Source organism: Pituophis catenifer, unplaced genomic scaffold (genome assembly GCF_029215685.1).
Source record: "Pituophis catenifer annectens isolate HBS135680 unplaced genomic scaffold, rPitCat1.0.hap2 SCAF_1, whole genome shotgun sequence".
Lineage (NCBI taxonomy): Eukaryota > Metazoa > Chordata > Lepidosauria > Squamata > Colubridae > Pituophis > Pituophis catenifer.
This window is the reverse complement of record NW_027256881.1, coordinates 236,168,047-236,187,429: the sequence shown is the minus strand read 5'-3', so window position 1 is coordinate 236,187,429 and position 19,383 is coordinate 236,168,047. Positions and strand designations below refer to the sequence as shown.

The window sequence follows — 19,383 nt, the reverse complement described above, 5'->3', positions numbered from 1 at the left end:
GTAGCTTACTTATCAACTATCAAAAAAATTGAGTTATGTGGAGATTTTGATACATTACCTTATTTTTCAAAGTATAAGACGCTCCAGAGTATAAGACACACATTAGTTTTTAGGGAGGAAAACAAGAAAAAACAAATTCTGCCTCTGCCCACCAGCATCCATCGGTATTCACCTGGCTAGTGTCCTTGCAGCAAACAGCAACCAGCCTGGTCAGCTTCAGCACGTTATCGCAGCTTGATTTAGCATGATCAGCTGATTGGCAGTTGGATTGGCCTCCCGGAATACCACTAATCAGCTGTTCCACGCTGTGGGGATCGCCAGAGCCCATCGCCGCCTCCACATGTTGCATTATCAGCCTCTGTGCATTGCGTTTTTGGCCTCTGCATGTTCCATTTTTGGCCTCCATGAGTCGCATTTTTGGCAAGTTCCAGGCGGTGGGGATTGCAGCCGGCACTGCTCCCCACCACCCGGAACCAGCCAAAAATGCGACGCACGGAGACAAAAAACGGGGCATGAGGAGGCTGAAAACGCTATGCGCAGAGGCGAATAACGCAATGCGCAGAGGTGGCAATTCGCAGTGATGTGTTGTGGTGATCCCTGCAGCCTGGAACAGGTCTAAAACAGGGCGTGCGGAGGCTGAAAACACGACGCGCGGAGGCCAAAAATGGCTGAAGGGTGGGGGTCGGCGAGTGGGTGGGGCTTCAGCAACATTCTGTGTATAAGACACACCAGAATTTTCACCCACTTTTGGGGGGGGGGAAGTTTGTCTTATACTCCGAAAAGTACGGTATATATGAAATATGAAAACAAAGCATTTTGTGGTTGAAACTAACCTTCATTCTATCTCCTTCCAACATGGATTCTCACTGGCTTCAGTGGAACAATATCTATTAGGAATGGTTAGAGTTGCAACCTTCTTCTAAGGGACATGCTAACTGCAGATCATATTTAGCATTTAGATAGCAATTTCTAAGGATGCAATGTCAAAAAACATGTTCATATTATGATTTGGGCAAATATGTTTTTGAATATCATCACTTCAGTTATGTTTCCTTGAAGAAAAAAAAAATCTACAAGAGTTATGTTGCACTGGCAACGCAAGTTGCACAAATATTGTCAACACTCTTTTTTCCATCTTTCACAACCTGGCAGAAAGTATTTGCTGTAAACACTGCTATGGGAACAAAACTGAGATAGCTCTCTGCTGGAAGAACTCATGGTTTAAATATATGATTTGCCAAGGACTCTGGTAGACTTAGTTTATAATGCGCTCCTAGGGTGACAGTGAAAATCTGGTGAAAACTATGGGATTAACCTCTTCAGTATGACAGTTACACAAGTCCAGTTGGTTATACCCACTTATTTATTTCTGAAGCTACTCTGACGCCTTGTGGCCAAACAAGACCGAGTTCCTAAAATTAGACTATAACAGGGAGAAGACATAGGGATGGAGAACAATAACAAGAACTGCATTGTGATCCAGAGACAAAAACAAACCTTACTTTTATTACACAGGAGCTTCCTCACCAGAATACAACTAGAAGAAAGGCATGTAATACATTATGAAGCCGCCATACCCAGGTGTCTAGGAAGAGTTTATTACATCAACAATCTACAAGAAGAAAAATACTCACTTTTAATTAGTGTTTTGTCTCCAAAGAAAAAATATACACATTGGAGGTTGAAACCATGTTGGGGTTCTGGTAATCTTCTTCCTAAGCACTGATTTACTACTTTTGTTCTTCCTAAGCTGCCTTCTGGACATGTTGATGTGCCCCAATATTATTAGAATTTATAGAATCAATTAAAACTTGGTTATTTCAAAGGACCTTTGACAGGGAGATGATTGAAATTCCTTCTGTATATGACTCTACAGGATTATTATTCCTTGCGTAGGAAAGCTATACAATGTAGTACTTTAAAATTATTAGTTTGGACTATTTTTGCCATTATAATTTTCTTTACTTAGATTAAGATAGAATGATAGGATTATCATCTGCTGAATCAGTTGTTGGCTGGAGTGACATAAGCCCAATAAAATATTTTTTTTTTTTTAAATCTGGTGCTAGGAATTGGTCTTCTAATTAGAGAAATAGTATGTTTTCAACAGCCTATCTCATTTGTTGTATGATCAAGAGGAACTCTCTTTTTTCATCGCACTGCAGGTTTTTGTCTAAAGTAAACAAACCATGCTTATTTGGGATGAGCTTCTTCTTATCAAGTCTGTATTGATTCATGGGCAGCAGCAAGAAATGGCTTTATTTGCTCTTTATATAACAAGATACACAAAGATGGTCTCAAATTACTTACTAAATATAAAAGCAATGGCAGCCAGTAAAAGCTACTGCATGATACAGGTATTTTCTAACCCTCCTAATACGAGCACTCAATGAAGAGACAGTTCTAGCCAGAGTTGTGGTCAAACTCAAGAAACATTGATTTCTTTTTTAGTGAGTCACAGGCAGACAGACTGCAATTAGTTGGGCAAAAGAACAGACAAATTTGTCATTTGGGCTTCCAAATTTAGCCTTGATTAAAATAGTCTGAATGACAAGTTTCGTATAATTAATCTTTGCTAGCACCCATGTTTTTAGTCAAGAACCTTTACAAGGCATTTGACTTGAATGAATTGGCATTACTTGCAACACAGCAAAAAATGATTCTGAAAGGCCTATACTGTAGTAACTATTCCAGTCCAGAGAATCAACCAGTTCATGTGTTTGTCCCTGGGCAGAAGGAAGAACCATTAAACTATTTTACGTCTATGATGCAAACATATCCCCAGGAAAGCAACTGCTATAATATTTTGTTACATGCAGAGCATTTAGGTTTTTGAAATGGTTAACAGCTAACAAAACAATTTAAATCTGAACTATAATTGCCAGGGTTTCCCCCCCCCTCTTTGGGCCACACCACCCTACCTGCTGTCCAGATGTTGTGAAGTTGTTGACCCCATTGCTCTGGGAGCATATACTTGTAGAGGTCCTATACAACAATATTTCAGTCTTAAGGAGAAAAACAAAAAACAGAAATGATTGTTGCAGAATATTGGAGAGTGTACATTTTATAATGAATGAACACCAAACATGAGAGTCCCTTTTTGTTAGACGCATTACTGTTTGTTATCAATTAACAGATGATAAATATACCTAAATAATAGGATGAGAGCCAGCTTGATGTAGTGGTTAAGGCATCAGGGTAGAATTGGGAAGACCACTCCATGCCTTAGGCCCAAAGCCAGCTGGGTCCAGTCACTTTCTCTCAGCCTGAAAATGGAGACAATGGCAAAATCAGTTCTGGAAAAAAATGTCAGGAAAACTGCAGGAAGTCCAGGCAGTCTTCAAGAATTAAACATGATTGAACTGAAAGAAAAAAATGGATATAAAGGAGAACAATGGAAATGAACTAAATATACTTAATTGGAATGCCAAGTATTTCAGTGACCACAATACAGGGGTGAAATGCCCCTGGTTCGGACCAGATCGCCTGATCCGGTAGCGATGGCAGTGGGTGGTTCGGAGAACCGGTAGCAAACATCCCTGCCCCCCCCCATGCCCAGCTGAGCCGTGCAATCATCAGAGGCTTTTTTTTTTTAATTTTTAAAAGCATTTTTTCTAGAACCTCTTTGGCCGAAAAAATGCTTTTAAAGTAAAAAAAAAAAAAAAGCCTCTGATGATTGCACGGCTCAGCTGGGATCGTCAGAGGCTTTTAAAAGCATTTTTTCTACAACCTCTTCGGCCAAAGAGGTTGTAGAAAAAATGGTTTTAAAAGTAAAAAAAAAAAAAAAGTTGGCCACGCCCATCCAGTCACATTACCCCTCCACCAAGCCATGCCCACAGAACCGGTAGCAACAAATTTTACATTTCACCACTGCCACAATACTATGTGTTAGTAGTATGATGTAATGATAAAGTGACATACCAGCAGTAGGAAGATCCACGTCCACTCTCAGACATGGAAATTCACTGGATTACTTTGGACCAGTTTACCTTCTCTCAGTCTATCTCCAAGGATTGCTATTCTAAGCATAAAACATAAACATTCTTCTGTAAATATTTTTTTGTTCATGGAGGAAAAGTAGTATCTCACTGACAGACAAGCAGAGATTGGCTGTAACAATAATCTTAGTCTTGTTGAGCTAATTAAGATTGCATAGTCCAAGCATTATAAACTAGCATGTGTTTATGTGTACGTTTACATATTTGGATTCAAGAAACTTACATTCTAGTTGCAACTCACAGAAACATGTTTACATCAGGTCAAGCTACTTGTCCATTAATCCAGCTCAGCCCAGAAATGGCAGCATCTTTGCCCAAGGACTATTAAGTAACACCTGTCCATAGAGTTCATTTGCTCTGTTTGTGTCAAGAATAGAATTTAGAATCTTCTCCTTGCGAAACAGGTCCTCTCTTGAGCTATGGAGGGAGCTATGGATCTATCCTTAACCCCCCCCCCCCGCCTGATGTGGTATCATGGTATATACCAACCAAAATACAGAATATAGAAAGAGAACAAGCCATTTGGGTTGCTCAAGCTCATCCCACATTGCAGCCTGAGGCATCAATTATCTGACCAATTGATTCTTTTTGTCTCCAAACTTCTTATGGCCTACTTTTAAAGAGACTATCTGATGTTTTAAAGCTACTGCATCATGAACAGTACCAATGAAGTGTCTGCTTACATCAGTTGCCACTGCAGAAGCTAATCAGACACAAGGCAAATCAAATTTCATTCAGCGCTGACCTATAATAAACCCAAAAGTCAGGAAATCATCTAGTCTCAGAAAATAATCAGGCAGACAATCTGTCCCTCTAGGTTGCTTCCTTGCATGATCAAAGGAAAAAAGAACAAAAATAGCCCTCCACAAAATGAGCCACAATTCGTTCTTGTCTCAAGACATAATTTACAAAGATATCAGTCTGGGGCATAGGTTTAAGTTCCAGAAATGTTGGAACCACCTTCCTTGGCTGGCATTAGCCCTGGATGCCATTTTTATCCAGGGAAGTTATTACCCTGAGACTGGATCAAAGGAAAGAGTTCACCAAAGACAGGATTTGGGCAGCTTAGTCAATGCAGGTGGTATAATATAGCAACATGAATAGTTTTCTGCAGCTTTTCAGAGGTATCAGTACAATTTGTTTGTTTGCTATGTGGTCATAGACAAATTCAATATAAATCTTAGAACAAGGTATCTGAAAGCAAATTATCAAGGGTGAAAAATCATTACAAAATAAATGTAGCATGTTTTATCAAAAGCTTTTTTGGCTTTGCTTAACACAAAAGCAATGCTTTCTAATGATTGCAACAGGGAAGTTTTTACAACCTTTGCAAAGATTTTGCTAGTCAGATTCTTCAGTAAACAATTTAAAATCTCTGATTGGGGTCAGCCCATGTATTTAATAATAAAGAGAGAAATTAGTTTTGCATGCAGATAAAGTATAATGGGCAACTTCACAAAATACAAGCTACTGCGATACTTGTATATGCATTTCTACTAGTAAGGGATATTCTTGATTTTTCTTTCATAACTTTAAAATCTTGCCACTGAGAATGCCTTTCTATGAGGGCCAGAAAGGGTATAATGAAAATATTTAGGAATGGCGTAATAAATGGGTTCCCAACTCCCAGGCCATAGACCATAGATCCATGGCCTTTTAGGAACCGGGTTGTGCAAGCAACGGGCGAGCGAGTGAAGTTTCCTCTGCGCATGCACGGGATTTAGGTTGCGTGTGAAACCATTCTACACTCCCCACCCCTATTCCCTGTCTGTGGAAAAATTGTCTTCCACGAATTGTCCCTGGCACTAGGGACACAAAACTGGTCCCTAGTGCCAGAAATGTTGGGGACTGCTGGTATAATAAATGTCATCAACATCTCAAACAGTAATAAATGCAAGTATATAACATTTTGTAAAATAAGTGTTGCTGCTTGTGCTGGATCTCATTCTTTTTTGGCCGAATATCAACAAACACCTTATCATATTTTATCCATGACTAATACCTGTCACTCTCCTGTATTAGGGTGTAATAAAATATTTGCTTAGGGGACTATCACATACATGCACCATGGGGTTTTGTTAGGGAGGCATAATGATGGGCATGCTGCCAAGAATCTGTAGGAGACCAAAATGTTGGCTTTATATTTGATGAGACAGATGGAAAGGTTTTAGATGATTCTCAGTTTCCAAAATTGTCAATTTACAATCTCTTTTTTCTCAAATCAACAAATATATTCAGTACAACTATCAGTCCCTAATCATATTAAATTTTCAGTCAACTTTGGATGACAAAGATCTCCTTGTTCAAGGAGAAGAGAGTAACAAAAGCTATATAACTAGGTGAAAAATAGAAAGATTGAAATCTAGTATTCTGTGCGTGTTTATAAGTAGACCAAATAAGATGAATAGGCAAACCCTGCCATAGCGCGAGAATAACACTAGGAAGAAGAGCCTCAGTGAGTTGAATAGTTCTTTCAACTACATTTTTTAAAGCCCACAGAATAGAATAGAAAAAGTGCATTGCTTTGTTAGTTAATTCAGGTTAACTAATGCAGTTCCGTTTTAGAAAATAAACATTGTTAACATTATCCCAACATTATTATGTAACAACTAGGATTTTTCTAGGGTTACTGAGCTTGGATCTGTAGTATCTGAATTATACAGGAATTCATGTTAAAGTATCCCTGGTAGATGTTGGTCTTACCTCAGTTCGAAAACATCTCCCTGAATAACTGTCAACTAGGATCAACTGTAAACTTGGCTGCCTTGCTGTTACCTTTAAGTCAAGGTGATTTATGTTTAAAAAAACACTGATCCCAAAATATATTCTTGATGGGACTTCAGTTCTCATTTCTCTCCACTGAGCAAACTGTCTTATTTATTTTTTACAGAGTTTTCAGAAACTGTCTTATTTTTTTTTTACAGAGTTTTCAGATTTTTACACATTGTTTTCTGATTTTTTTAGATTATGTAGAGATAGATCCTCTTATCCCATGATCTCTAAATTTACTCAAGAGCCTTGAGGGATTTGGAGATATTTAGGTTTTCAAAAACCCTTTGAGGTTGTTGACATTATCACCATCTATTGTATATATGTGTTCCTATAGACATATTCCAAAAGTGCTAGAAGATAATTCACATCTTTAGTTGATTTTTCTCTCTCTCTGTATGCACATTAAAAAGTGGGATAAAATAAGGTAACAATAATGTTTAGGTAGTGCAGATTGGAGGTGGTGACCATTTGAGAGCTGTATGCAACGAAATTTCATTTTAATGTATGCCAATTAGTGTACATTCAAAGTGACAATAAAGTTATTCTATAAATTTATCTTTGTAGATTGCATGCTTATTTTCCTTCGGGAAGGCTTGCTAATTGATCAAAGGTGTTCACTGATCAGAGTAGGATAAAGTGCAAACATTATTTCCCGTAGAGTGGAAACTGCATTTTACTCTATGTGCTCTGAGAAACCCGGACAGGTTGATTAGTTTAGAGTTCCGTCTATCGCTCAAACTCAGAAACGTGGTGTTGAAAAAGCCTTAGGTACGGTTGCAAATACGACCATGTCTCGTGCAAAGGTTCATTGATAAAACAGCAGCCCTAGTTTATCTTGCCCTTCTCTCACTAACAAAAAAACAAAACACCCGATCGCTCCTGGCTTGCTCTCTTCCCTACATTGCTCCGGAACATCAGGACAGCCTTCTTTGACTTCTTGGACTACAACTCCCAGAATTCCCTAGCTAGAAGCCATGCCGGCTGTGAATTCAGGTAGCCGCGATCCAGCGCTCTAGCTCGGCTCCCTCCTCTCTATGGTTTGAAATAGAAATAAACCGCTTCCGCCATGCCGCAGCTGCGCAGTAGCTCCGCGCCTGGCACGTGATGTCAAGAGCCTTACAGTATTGGACTGAGGTAATTCGAGAACTTCTCCGGCTGCCTAGAGAAGGCAAGATTCCGTCCGGAAAGTTTCTATGGTATCCGAGAAGGGAATGAAACCAAAGGCACCCACTGGCGGAAGTGCTGCTTCCTCGTGCTTCCGGTTGGTACCTGGGCCGAAGGTGAGTTTTGATACGGATGAAAGCGGGAAGGCTGTTGAGGTATGTATGGAAGTTTATGGGGAAGGCAGAAAAAAGGATGGAGCGGGGTCTTTTTGGTGGCGGCGAGGCTGCAGGCACAGGAACTGAAAAAAAAGGGGAAGATGGGGTAGGAAACACCAATGGGTTTGCCCACTTTCAGTAGGGAAGCTAGTAAAAAGACGCGCCTTCCTCCACCATCGCCAGCAATAGCCGCCAAAGGAGCTCACTCTGTGCGAAAAAGCTTTGAGATCCGCCTTTCTACTTCAGGTCTTTTTTTTTTTTTTAATTTAATTTATTTTTTCCCCAGTATAACAAAAGTGTGTAGAAGATTAAGAGAGAAAGCCCTTCTTTCTATCAAGTTAGCTCAGCATCACGATTAAAATAAAACATACTATATGACATACATTTAAAATACAAAATGCAAGATTAGAACGCGTACAGGTTAAATTTAATTTCTATCCAAGTAATTGCCATCTTACGCTTCTCCTTTCCTCATTGAGGCCTTTTAACCCCCATCTCTTTCTGCTTCAAGAGTTGATAATAGTGGGGTTTTTTTTCTTGCCATGACACTGATTGTTAAAGTGGGAAATAGGGCTCGAAGTGATTGATGCACTCTCACATTTTATTAGCCGGATTACAAATAGGATTAGGTTATCAAAAGAGGTTATAATAGGATTATGTTATAATAGGAATAATAGGGTTAGGTTATAAAATACTGAGCATGTACAATTTTATTGAGTTAGTGAATGTGCGTGTACATATTTTTATGGTGATAGAATGACTAGCTTCTAATATTTGTGTTCTGCAGCTATAAAAAAGCCATTTACTTGAAGTTGTGATGGATCCTCTGCGGGCTCAGCAGCTGGCAGCTGAGCTGGAAGTGGAGATGATGGCTGATATGTACAACAGGTATTAACATTTATAAGTTCAAGATTTTTTAAAAGCTATTTTAGTTTTTTAACCCCATGAAAAAGCTAACAGAGTTATTATCTCATTCATTCATTTTGGACTACACCATTGGAATATAGTCATAGGTATCTGCAGTTAGCCAAGTTAATGCCAAAATGGCAAAATTTATTTAGATCCTTATAAGGAAACTCCAATTGTCGTTGAACTTTGATCATGGAAGCTGTTTTTTGCTAGGCATTGGTGGCCAGGGCATGAAATGCTGGAGCTCAATGAGACCTCATTGCTTGTCACTCAGGTGAGTGGACAGGCTTAGGAGCTTTTAGTTGTGGAAATGCTGGTGATATGGCTGAGAAGGTGTGGGCTCCTCTACTTCTGTAGCTCTGGTGGTAAGTCAAATGACGAAGCATAACATAGTACCAGAGAATGAGGCTGTCAATTTATGAGAGAAGGAAAATATAAGAAGGAACTTTTAAAAATCTTTTGATGTTTCATAGTCATTATTCTATAATTTAATTTTAGTTTTAATATTTCTATGTTTTATCAGTTGTACACTGATATTGTACACTGTCTTGAGCCCCTTTTTGCAGGAGATGGGGGGGTGGTTTTAAGCCTGGTGAGATAACTGGATAGCTCTGGGAGACAAAGAAAGTGGAGGGGTAGTATAGGTACAGTAATATCACTAGTATGGGGCAAGAGCATTTATGGACAATTTGCAGCCATGATGCATTGAGTGTGGCAATAGCAGGAAGACTTGCATGCTGGGAGGAAGAGAAATACTAGCATTACCCAGGAAAAAAAGGACGGATCAGACAAAATGGCTGCTGTTATTTCTTTTAGTCTCCCCCTAGACCAGCCCAGTATTTTGCTCCCTTCCACTTCAACCCAGGCAGTGAAGTTGACTTTTTTATCAATATCTCTCCCAGCAAAAAACAAAACAAAACTGTGTAAGGGTTTTTTAAAAAATGTTTCATGTGTATTGTGGGCCCTTTGCAATGACTGCAGTTTTCCAGGAGTCTATGGCCCACTATTTGGGAATTATTGATTAGATATTTATGATAGAGTGCTATTAATGCTCAAATGGTTGTTAAGAGGTAAAATTATAGAAAGAAAACTTAAAATTGAACTTAGTTTGCATACTTGATTATGCAGTATGTTTATGCTGGATATTCTGTATTTTTACTTGTTCTTTTTCTTGAGAATAAGTTAGGCTGTTTTTAAAGCCGCATGTTCAAAGCAAACTTTTAACATCTCACATTAAAATAATCTAGTCTGGGAAGTTTAGGGATATCAGTGTCAGGGTCCCAAGTAACACCCCCAACGAAATAAAACTCCGAGGTTTGAAGTTCCTCAAAGCTACATTTTATTAGAGATATCCTATTGGCACATCTGGGAAAACCCGAATCTGAAAGTTTCCAGGTTTTCCTCACCCAAAGAAAAGTTCAAGTTATTATGACTATATATCACCCTGGCTCATACAACCCCCCCCCCCCACCTCCCAGTTTCCCACAGTAATAAATGTAGCAGGTCTGAAGGCCTAGTGCAAAAGATGGCTTCGAGATCTGACAGTTTCAAAACCTGACAACTCTTCAGATGAGAGATAGACATTATGAATTTGAAATAGTGTATTAAGATGGCACCATAAGTTTGATTCCTGGTGAATGAATGAGCAGAGTCTCACCATCTCAACCTGTCTCTTAATAGAAATTTATAGCTTTCCTTTTTAAAAATAAGTTTATTAAAAGTTTTTTTAAAAAGATAAAAACTAATATATCTAATATATCAAATAAGACAGAAAATGAAAAATCAAAAGAGAAAGCTAGAAATGCAAGAAAGGAAAAAGTTTTTTAAAAAGAGAAAATAAGAAAAAAGATACAAAGAAGTGGCTTCCAAACTTCTTTATGCCAGTTATAAGTACAATTATAAATGTCCTCCTTTCTCTAAAGTTACAAAATGTCTGCCTTCTTTCTATCATCTATCCCAGGAGTGTCAAACTCAAGGCCCGGGGAGTGGATCTGGCCCGGGGGGTTCTTAGATCTGGCCTGCAAAGCCGCCCTGGAAGCAGCAAAGGACTGGCCCACAGTGCCCCTGTCAGCAAAAACGGAGCTCAGGAGGGCTGCAGGAAAACGAGCTTCGTTTTCCCTGGCAGAGGGTTGCAGGATGCCCTTGCAGCCAAAAATGGGGCTCAGGAACTCCTTTTCGCTGGTAGAGCGCTCGGGCCACCACAGGCACCCCCAACATGAGTGATGTCGAGCTGGCCATGCCCATCCCGGTCACACCCAGCATGGCTCCCTGAGATCAAACACAACCCTAATGCAGTCCTCAATGAAATTGAGTTTGACACCCCTGATCTAACCTGTCTAATCAAAGCCATAAATCATAAATTCATATTTTCCCCTGTTTTCTGCAATAAGTCCATAAGGGTTTTTTAATCAGCAATTAACATGGATAGTAGCTTTTCTTTCCTTGGGGAATTTGGCTATCTCAGCAAGTTCCAATCATCTTCAACCATTCTTCCCTCGTAGATTTTGCTAAATGTTTTCCTTTTTGGGCATACATGTCCAAATGTGATTTCCATAAGACCAGCTTGGACTTCCTAGGCTACCAAAGCTTGAAAAATGGCATAGAGATGAATCTTGGGGAGGTCGAGCGATCCTAGAGTGGGAACCTCTGTGAACAAGTAGACAGCTAAAATTTTCCTCAGTTTCGCTAACTTGCATTGTCAGTTCATCCCCATGTTCACTCAAATAGCCCTACCGATCACAAACTTGTTGAAAACGAAAGGGGAAGCTAAACCCAGGCCCAGCCAACCCCTAAACTGGTGACTGGAGTGCCAAACCACATTCGAGAAGCTCAAACGTCTCTTTGCCGCCGTCCTAAAACACCCTGACCAAAATGAGCCTTTGTAATACAAGTGGATGCCAGTGATGTGGCCATGGGGACGGTGCTGCTTCAGTAAAATGCAAAGGGAGAATTGCAGCCATGAATTACATGGAGAATTACACCTCCCTCAAGCTCTCTGAGACTGAGGGATGATGGGCTATCTGGGAGAAGGAAGCCTATGAAGTCCGTTGGGCCCTCCTTACTTGGAGGCAATTCCTGGAGGGCAGTAAAATCCCCTTCGAGGTGTGGACAGACCACAAAAACCTAGAAGCATTGAAGGCTCCCTATTGGGGAATCGAACCCCGGTCTCCCATGTGACTGGCGGGGATATTTACCACTATACTAACGAGGAGTTATCTGCTGCAGTTATCAGATGCAACAAGTTCTATGACTTTTTTTCCAACTCTCTATCAGTCCCACCTCTGGTCTCCAATTTATTCAAAAGTACTTTTACCCAAAAAAATCTTTCAAAATTAGTTACATCCAAATTTTTTTAAGAAAGTAAGCTTGTGCAAACTTTGTGTCCATATGGGTTGTGTTAAGGCTGCCCTTAACTTGATATCCCAGCTACCCAATTCATGAGCCAAGTGCAAAAACCTCGGTACTTGCAGTCTGTTCTGAAGAAGCACCTGCCCCAACTGCAGATGGCAATCTCACAATCTCTCCTTATATCCAAAAAGAGAACGCTGGCCGAAATTCAGTGAATGGTCACCAATCTCTGCCAATTTTGGTTCAAGCAGTTAAAAGTGGGGGCAGGAATTTTGTACAGTACTTTCAGTATTACAAAATCGATGGCATTTTTCCCAGGTTAATCAGATAGGAAACAGAACTAGATGAATGAATTAACAAACTTGCAAGTCTGAAAGTTCAAACTTTCCACCATCACTTTTAATTGCTTGATATTTTAGGGCAGGTTCTTTCCAATTTTCTTTCTCTGACTGTTAAGCCATGGGGGGCTCCTGCTTCTCTTCTCTTATTGTTTTCTAGGTAGTATCTTTTCTCCTCATCCCCCAAAGTCATCCACCTGTTCCATTACAACTTCTTATCTCTAGTCACTGTCATTGATTAATAAGTACAAAAATGCAAGATTTTCCTGTTTTGCTTGTTTTTGCATATTCTTTAATGTTCTGGCTTCCAATGACCTTTCATTCGAATAGACTTTTTATCTGCTGACACAGGCTTCTTATTTCTTGAGAAATGTATAAACATATGTATATTTATATCTGCAAACTAAGCAGTCATTCAGGAATCTGTGAACATAAAACATGAAAAACATGAAAAACAAGCAGGCAAATAAAAGGAACTGGAACTGGCACACACTGGCAGTAACAGTTATATGGTAAAGGGACAAGTAAGAAAGGATGTCTTGGAAGTCTAAATCTAATAAGATGTGTTGGCTCCCCTCAATCCCATCCACCTATATCGGGTGGGCAAATATGACCCTTTTACAACCTGTGGACTTCAACTCCCAGAATTCCTGAGACAGCTTGGCTGTAGGTTGTAAAAGGGCCACATTTGCCCACCCCTGACCTATATCTTTTCCCCTAAATATGCCAAACATACTTATTATCCACTACTTGATTCATATCCCCAAAGTATGTAAGTATTTGCTTATTCAATATATTTTTGTTTACAGCTAGTCCTCGACTTACAACAGTTAATTTAGTGACCATTCAAAGTTACAGCGGCCCTGGAAAAAAAGCGACTTATGACCATTTTTCACACGACATCCCCATGGTCACATGATCAAAATTGAAATGCTTGGCAACTGACTCATACTTATGACAGTTGCAGCATTCCGGGGTCATGAGATGACCCTTTGCGACCTTCTGACAAGCAAAGTCAACGGGGAAACCGGATTCACTTAACAACCATGTTACTAACATAACAGCTGCGGTGATTCACTTAACAACAGTAGGCAAGAAAGGTCGTAAAAGGGGGAAAACTCAACAGCTGTCTCACTGAGCAATAGAAATTTGGGGCTCAATTGTCGTAAGCGGAGGACTACTATATTAATCATTTTATAAGGTTGCCTATCTATGCATTGAAACTCTCGGCACCAATTAAAAAATTAAAAATATCAACAGTCATATAAAAACCCAAGCTGAGGCCCCTCATTAAAAATCTCAGAAGATACCAAGGCCATAAATGCAGACCAGAGCTTCAATGACTACAGTCTGGCCCAGCCTCTGAGCAAAGAGGCAATTCTTCACAGCCTTTTGAAAGGCTGGTAGGATTGGACCATCTGTATCTTTTGCTGCTTGTCATCTAGGGCAGGGGTCCTCAAACTTGGCAGCTTTAAGACTTGTGGACTTCAACCACCATTGCTGGCTGGAGAATTCTGGGAGTTGAAGTCCACAAGTCTTAAAGCTGCCAAGTTTGAAGACCTCTGATCTAGGGGAAGTGCCAATCATTATTTGGTCCAGGACTAATTGACCAATGACTCTTGCATGCCATGGTGTTTTTAGTAACCATTTCAAAGCCATAATCTGAAGGTATCCATCTTCTTTCTCTCATTTTTCTTGTCCAGTTTTTTTTAATTACCCTATCATTGCTTTAACTATGCTTACATTTGTTGTTATTGAAATCCTCCATAATGATTTTTAAGTTTGCAATTTCTTTCTAAGAATAGTCTTAGGTTTTGTTTCCTGAGTGCAGTATCCATCAATATCTGTTCTGAAGCCCTGCAAAATGAAACCGACGATTACATTATGTTTTTTGCTGCAAGCTGTATGTTCACTAAATATAAGTTGGCATTACTTTTAAAAAAAAAAATCATCTATAATTTTTTTTACTGCATTATTGTAAACCTAATTAGTACATTGTATTATTTGAATACAGGTTGTTCTCGACAATAACCATTCATTTAGTGACCGTTCAAAGTTACAGTGGCACTGAAAAAATGACTTATGACCATTTTTCGCACTTATGACTATTGTAGCATCCACAGGGTCGAAATTCAAGCGCTTGGCAACTGGCATGTATTTATGATACAGCAAGATACATCAAACTATATGATAAAGGTTTCTGTTTGAAACTTAATAAAGTGCTTAATACAAAGGTCACCACTGTTGTGTTATTTATTATTGTTTGAAGATATTAAAGAAAAAAGACAAAACAAAATTAATAAGAGCACAAAGGAAAAGGAAAAAGGCTATTTGATTTTTAACTTCCCCATTTTCTGCCTTTGCCGTTTTGTGATGTTCATAATTATTTAGGCCCCCTTAACATTCAACTGAGTTTTTCTTTTATGTTTTTCAACTATCTAAGTCTTACTTGCAGCTAATAAAGTGATATGGCTGCATGTTAGGACTGTGTATTACTTTGGATCTGGAAGCAAAAAGATGTTTTTCCTTGGGACCTCATTTAAGGAATTAAAGTTTTTTTAATGTATTTATTTTAGAATCCAAAGCAATGCACAGCTTGACTGCACATTCAAATTATTGCTGTTTGGTTACAGTTTTAATTTCAATTGTTAATTGTTTCAGTTCTGCTTTTTAATGCGATGTATTTGCTGAACGAGGTAAACAGATATGAGGACAACATGCTTCCTTGTCTCACTTCTTCTATTTTAAACTTTCTTATGATAGCTTCTCATTCATTACTCAACGGACTCAAGTATTCTGATTCATTAATGAGTCATTAATATTCATTAATATGAATCATTAATACATTCCATGTTCTGACATACTCCTCTTGTAATTCTCATACTGTCTCCATTATTTTTCTTGTGCTCGCTACATTACTTGATATTGGGTCTCTGCTGAGTTTGTAGGCATGTGCAAAATACTTCATTTGGAATTTTTTTCATTCTAAAAACTTCACAATATTTCCTGTCTTGAGCATAAAATGGATTCCTTCAAGCATTTTGGAGAACATTTCCAATCCAGAACAGTAATTTTGCCCTTTAAAGGAGGACATTTCATGGAATTTCATGCTTGAAACACTTAACAATGAAACATTTTGCACATCTCTATTTTTTTAAAGAACCTTTTTTTTTATTTGGCATTTTTCTTTCCATGTACAGGTAATCTTCAATTTACAACCGTTCATTTAGTGACTGTTCAAAGTTACAGCAGCACCAAAAAAGTGACTTATAGCTGTTTTTCACACTTACGACGGTTGTGGCATCCCTGTGTTCATGTAATGAAAATTCAGTTGCTTGGCAACTGGCATGCATTTATGATGGTTGCAGTGTCCCAGGGTCATGTGAACCCCTTTTGTGACCCTCTGACAAGAATGGTCAATGGGGAAGCCAGATTCACTTAACAAATATGTTATTAACTCAACATTGTCAGTGATTCACTTAACAGTTGTGGCAAGAAAGGTTGTAAAATGGGGCAAAACTCACTTAACAACTGTCTTGCTTAGCAATGGAAATTGGGGGGCTTGATTGTGGTCGTAGATCAAGGATTACCTATATGGCTGCTTTTTGTAAGAAGTTAAGTAAGTATTTATTTGTTAGCTTGTAGGATTTCGGTAATTTTTGCGAACTTTTATATGTCCCAGGTTTTTAGCCCCATATAGGTAGATACACTTTGTTTTCAACTGTCTAAGCCTCATGTAGAGATGTTAGCATTAACTACCTCTTTTCCTGCAGCTTTAAAGGATTCAGTGGGCATTTCATCTGCATTTGATGTATTCCCGTTTGAAGCTATTCTATCAGGTCACGTTCTTGTTGAGCTAGTTCCTAAATATATTCTCTCTCCCTTCAAATGTCTTTGTCAATTTACAATCTCTTTTGTAAACGATCCAAGTGTAGTCTTTTCATCTTCCTTGAATCTCATTTGCCCATTCAGATATTTTCTATATTTTTTTTGTTGAATATTTTACCAAAGCTGAAAAACTTCCCTTGATTTCTGGTTTTTTTTTTACTGCTACTTTTCTTTTTCTTGATACTTGCCCGTATTTATTCACAACCTTAACTTTTTGTGCCTTTTTTGATATTGAATGTCTGTGTCCAGTCTTCATACATCCTTCTTTCCTGTCTTTGATCTTTCCTCAGCTATCAGGACAGCTTGTTCTGAAACACACTTGAATCTTTTCCTTGGTAAAATTTTGGGGGTTTTGGTTTGGTTGCTTATTCGTTTTTGCTTTGGTTTCCATAGGATCTCTTCTTACCATACCTTGTCAGGTTTAGTTTTCCATAATTTAAGTATACTAATCTGTACCTTGTGTTTCAACTACTGTATATAGCCCTCTCGGTCATATTTTACTGATATACCTGTTTTCTTTGATTTTCTAAATTTAATCCATTTGAATAGCAGTAATTCACAGTCTGTTTTACAACCTGTAACTGGAAGTGTCTGACTGACTGGATTGTGCATCAGACCGGTAGCTAAAAGAAGATGGCACTGATGGTAGAGAAGCATTTGAAGAATTGTTAGTAGAATAAGAAACCTACCGAAATTCAGCTACTGAGGCAAAATATGAATTTCTGGATGAAGTGCTGCTACTCATTCCATCATAGTGTCATCTGGATTAGAATATTAAGATGTGGTTAAACTAAATCACTCGGGGTGCTTTGAGTCTGCAGTGTCCAGTATACAAAATTCAGTATTGAATTGATAGTTTCTGTCCAAAAGTATAGCCTAGACCAGGGGTGGGCAAATATGGCCCCTTTGTGACCTGTGGACTTCAACTCCCAGAATTCCTGAGCCAGCTTGGCTGTCCACCAGTTGTAAAAGGGCCACAGTTGCCCACCCCTGGCCTAGACTATTTGTTGATCAAGAAGGGCTCATTTTGTAATTTTGATCCTAAAGAAACCAAAGCTGCATCAGCAATTAATTAAACTCTTACAGGAAACATCATGTTTTAGATACCATTAGAGTTGTGGGCATGATGGTCTTCAGGTGTTTTATGTTGTCAGAATGGAAAGCACATGTAGAACTCTGAAGAATGACCTGTTTTCTCAAGTTCTTTTCTTCTTGCACAATCACAGAATGACCAATGCCTGCCATCGTAAATGTGTTCCTCCCCACTACAAAGAAGCTGAACTGTCAAAAGGGGAATCCGTGTGCCTGGATCGCTGTGTCTCCAAGTATTTGGACATTCATGAGCGGATGGGCAAGAAACTGACAGAACTCTCAATGCAGGATGAAGAACTGATGAAACGGATGCAACAAGGGACTGGACCTGCCTAAACTCCCGCTTCTGGTTCTTCCAGCCTATCTCTACACCTTGTGTCTGGACTGGTGTTAATTCTCGCTTTTGCCAATAAAACATTCATGCTGTGTTTTTTCTGCTAGCTGCTAATGGGGCTGAAGCTTTGCCTTCCAGTTTTAGGCCTGATAAATGATTATGCCTTGTGAAGGAAAATGGGCTCATCTCTGGAACCCCTTTTGTTAGCTTATTCTTTCTCGTTGAACATTGGAAGCTGAACCTTTGGGTTTGCTTAGTGGGCTATTTTAACACTTAATATCCAGCTCCACAGAATTCCCTGACTTGTTTCCATTCCTTGTTTCCATTGATACACTAACAGAAAAAAATAAGTTTATTATCATTCAGTTAAAACACCTTTTATTTATTAGTTATGTTCAGCTTTTAAATTCAAGACTAGGCAGGGTACTTGAGTAGCACCTGCTTTTACTTCCTTAGAGCAGTTGCTATTTCTTTCCCCGAGATCTGTTTACAGTACTGAACACCAAACAGATTTGTAGACATGCTGTGTGCATCTCCCCAGGTGTCCCCCTTTTGCTTTTGACGTCAAAGAACTGCAGGCTTTTCTGTTTATAAAAGTGTTTCCCTGCCTAGGCAACTCTGAGAGGAGTGGCATTCAACTCCCAGAATTCCCCAGCCAATATGATCGTTGCTGGAATTCTAGAAGTTGAAGTCCAACCGTCAAAAAAACGTTGGTTTAGAACAGGGGTCCTCAAACTTGGCAGCTTTAAGACTTGTGGACTTAAACTCCCACAATTCTGGGAGAGAATTCTGGGAGTTGAAGTCCGCAAGTCTTAAAGCTGCCAAGTTTGAAGACCTCTGGTTTAGAATCATAACAGCTGAGGGGTATTAGGGCATTTCTAATACTTGCCTCCTCCTGCAACATGTGGAACCATTTAACTCACTTCCATGGGGAATGGGAGTGGTGCATCACATGACACAACTATCTCTTAGCTAATATAGGTAGTCAGCCAAGCTAAATGGGAGGAAAACAATCCAATTTACCAGCCAATGTCAGGAAGGGGGAGAGGTAGAATCTTCCCTTTCTCTAAATTTCAAGGAAAAGGAACAGGAGCAGTAATGCTGGCCTATATGATATTGTCTGATAACGTAATTGTTAAATGTTTAAATAATTGATGTGAGCTGAGTGTTTCCTGTGTTTGGGCTCATTGCTAAAACTGGCTGCAGTTGCAATAGATAATCGGAAGGGGGAACTGGAGTCTGCAACTTTGAAGGCCCCAGGATTGCTTGGTTGGTTTGCAGATTTCAGGAAGTAGGAGCCCCCCATATGTGGAACTCTTCATGGACACCAGGAAGGGATCGAGTAGTGTATCTTGGAGAATTGTAGACTATTTGATAAGGGACTT

The 19,383-nt window shown here is 39.2% G+C and overlaps 1 protein-coding gene across 2 annotated transcripts; it reads left to right on the top strand.

Moving 5' to 3' along the window:
* Positions 1–7,963: 7,963 nt before the first annotated feature.
* Positions 7,964–18,104, top strand: TIMM10 (translocase of inner mitochondrial membrane 10). 2 transcript variants are annotated; one of them, XM_070957248.1, is made up of 3 exons: positions 7,964–8,050; positions 8,877–8,977; positions 17,799–18,104. In XM_070957248.1, the coding sequence occupies exons 2-3, from the start codon at positions 8,907–8,909 to the stop codon at positions 17,998–18,000; spliced, it is 273 nt and encodes a 90-aa protein (XP_070813349.1). In that variant the 5' UTR covers positions 7,964–8,050; positions 8,877–8,906; the 3' UTR covers positions 18,001–18,104. The 2 variants fall into 2 exon arrangements, with proteins under 2 accessions (XP_070813349.1, XP_070813350.1); XM_070957249.1 differs by having other exon boundaries at positions 8,030–8,089.
* The last annotated feature ends 1,279 nt before the right edge of the window (positions 18,105–19,383 follow it).

Excerpts from the sequence above, each read along its gene's own strand:
- TIMM10 (XM_070957248.1), top strand. The coding sequence starts at position 8,907 with ATGGATCCTCTGCGGGCTCAGCAGCTGGCAGCTGAGCTGGAAGTGGAG. Across the intron at positions 8,978-17,798 it reads ATGGCTGATATGTACAACAG|AATGACCAATGCCTGCCATC; the intron begins GTATTAACATTT and ends GCACAATCACAG.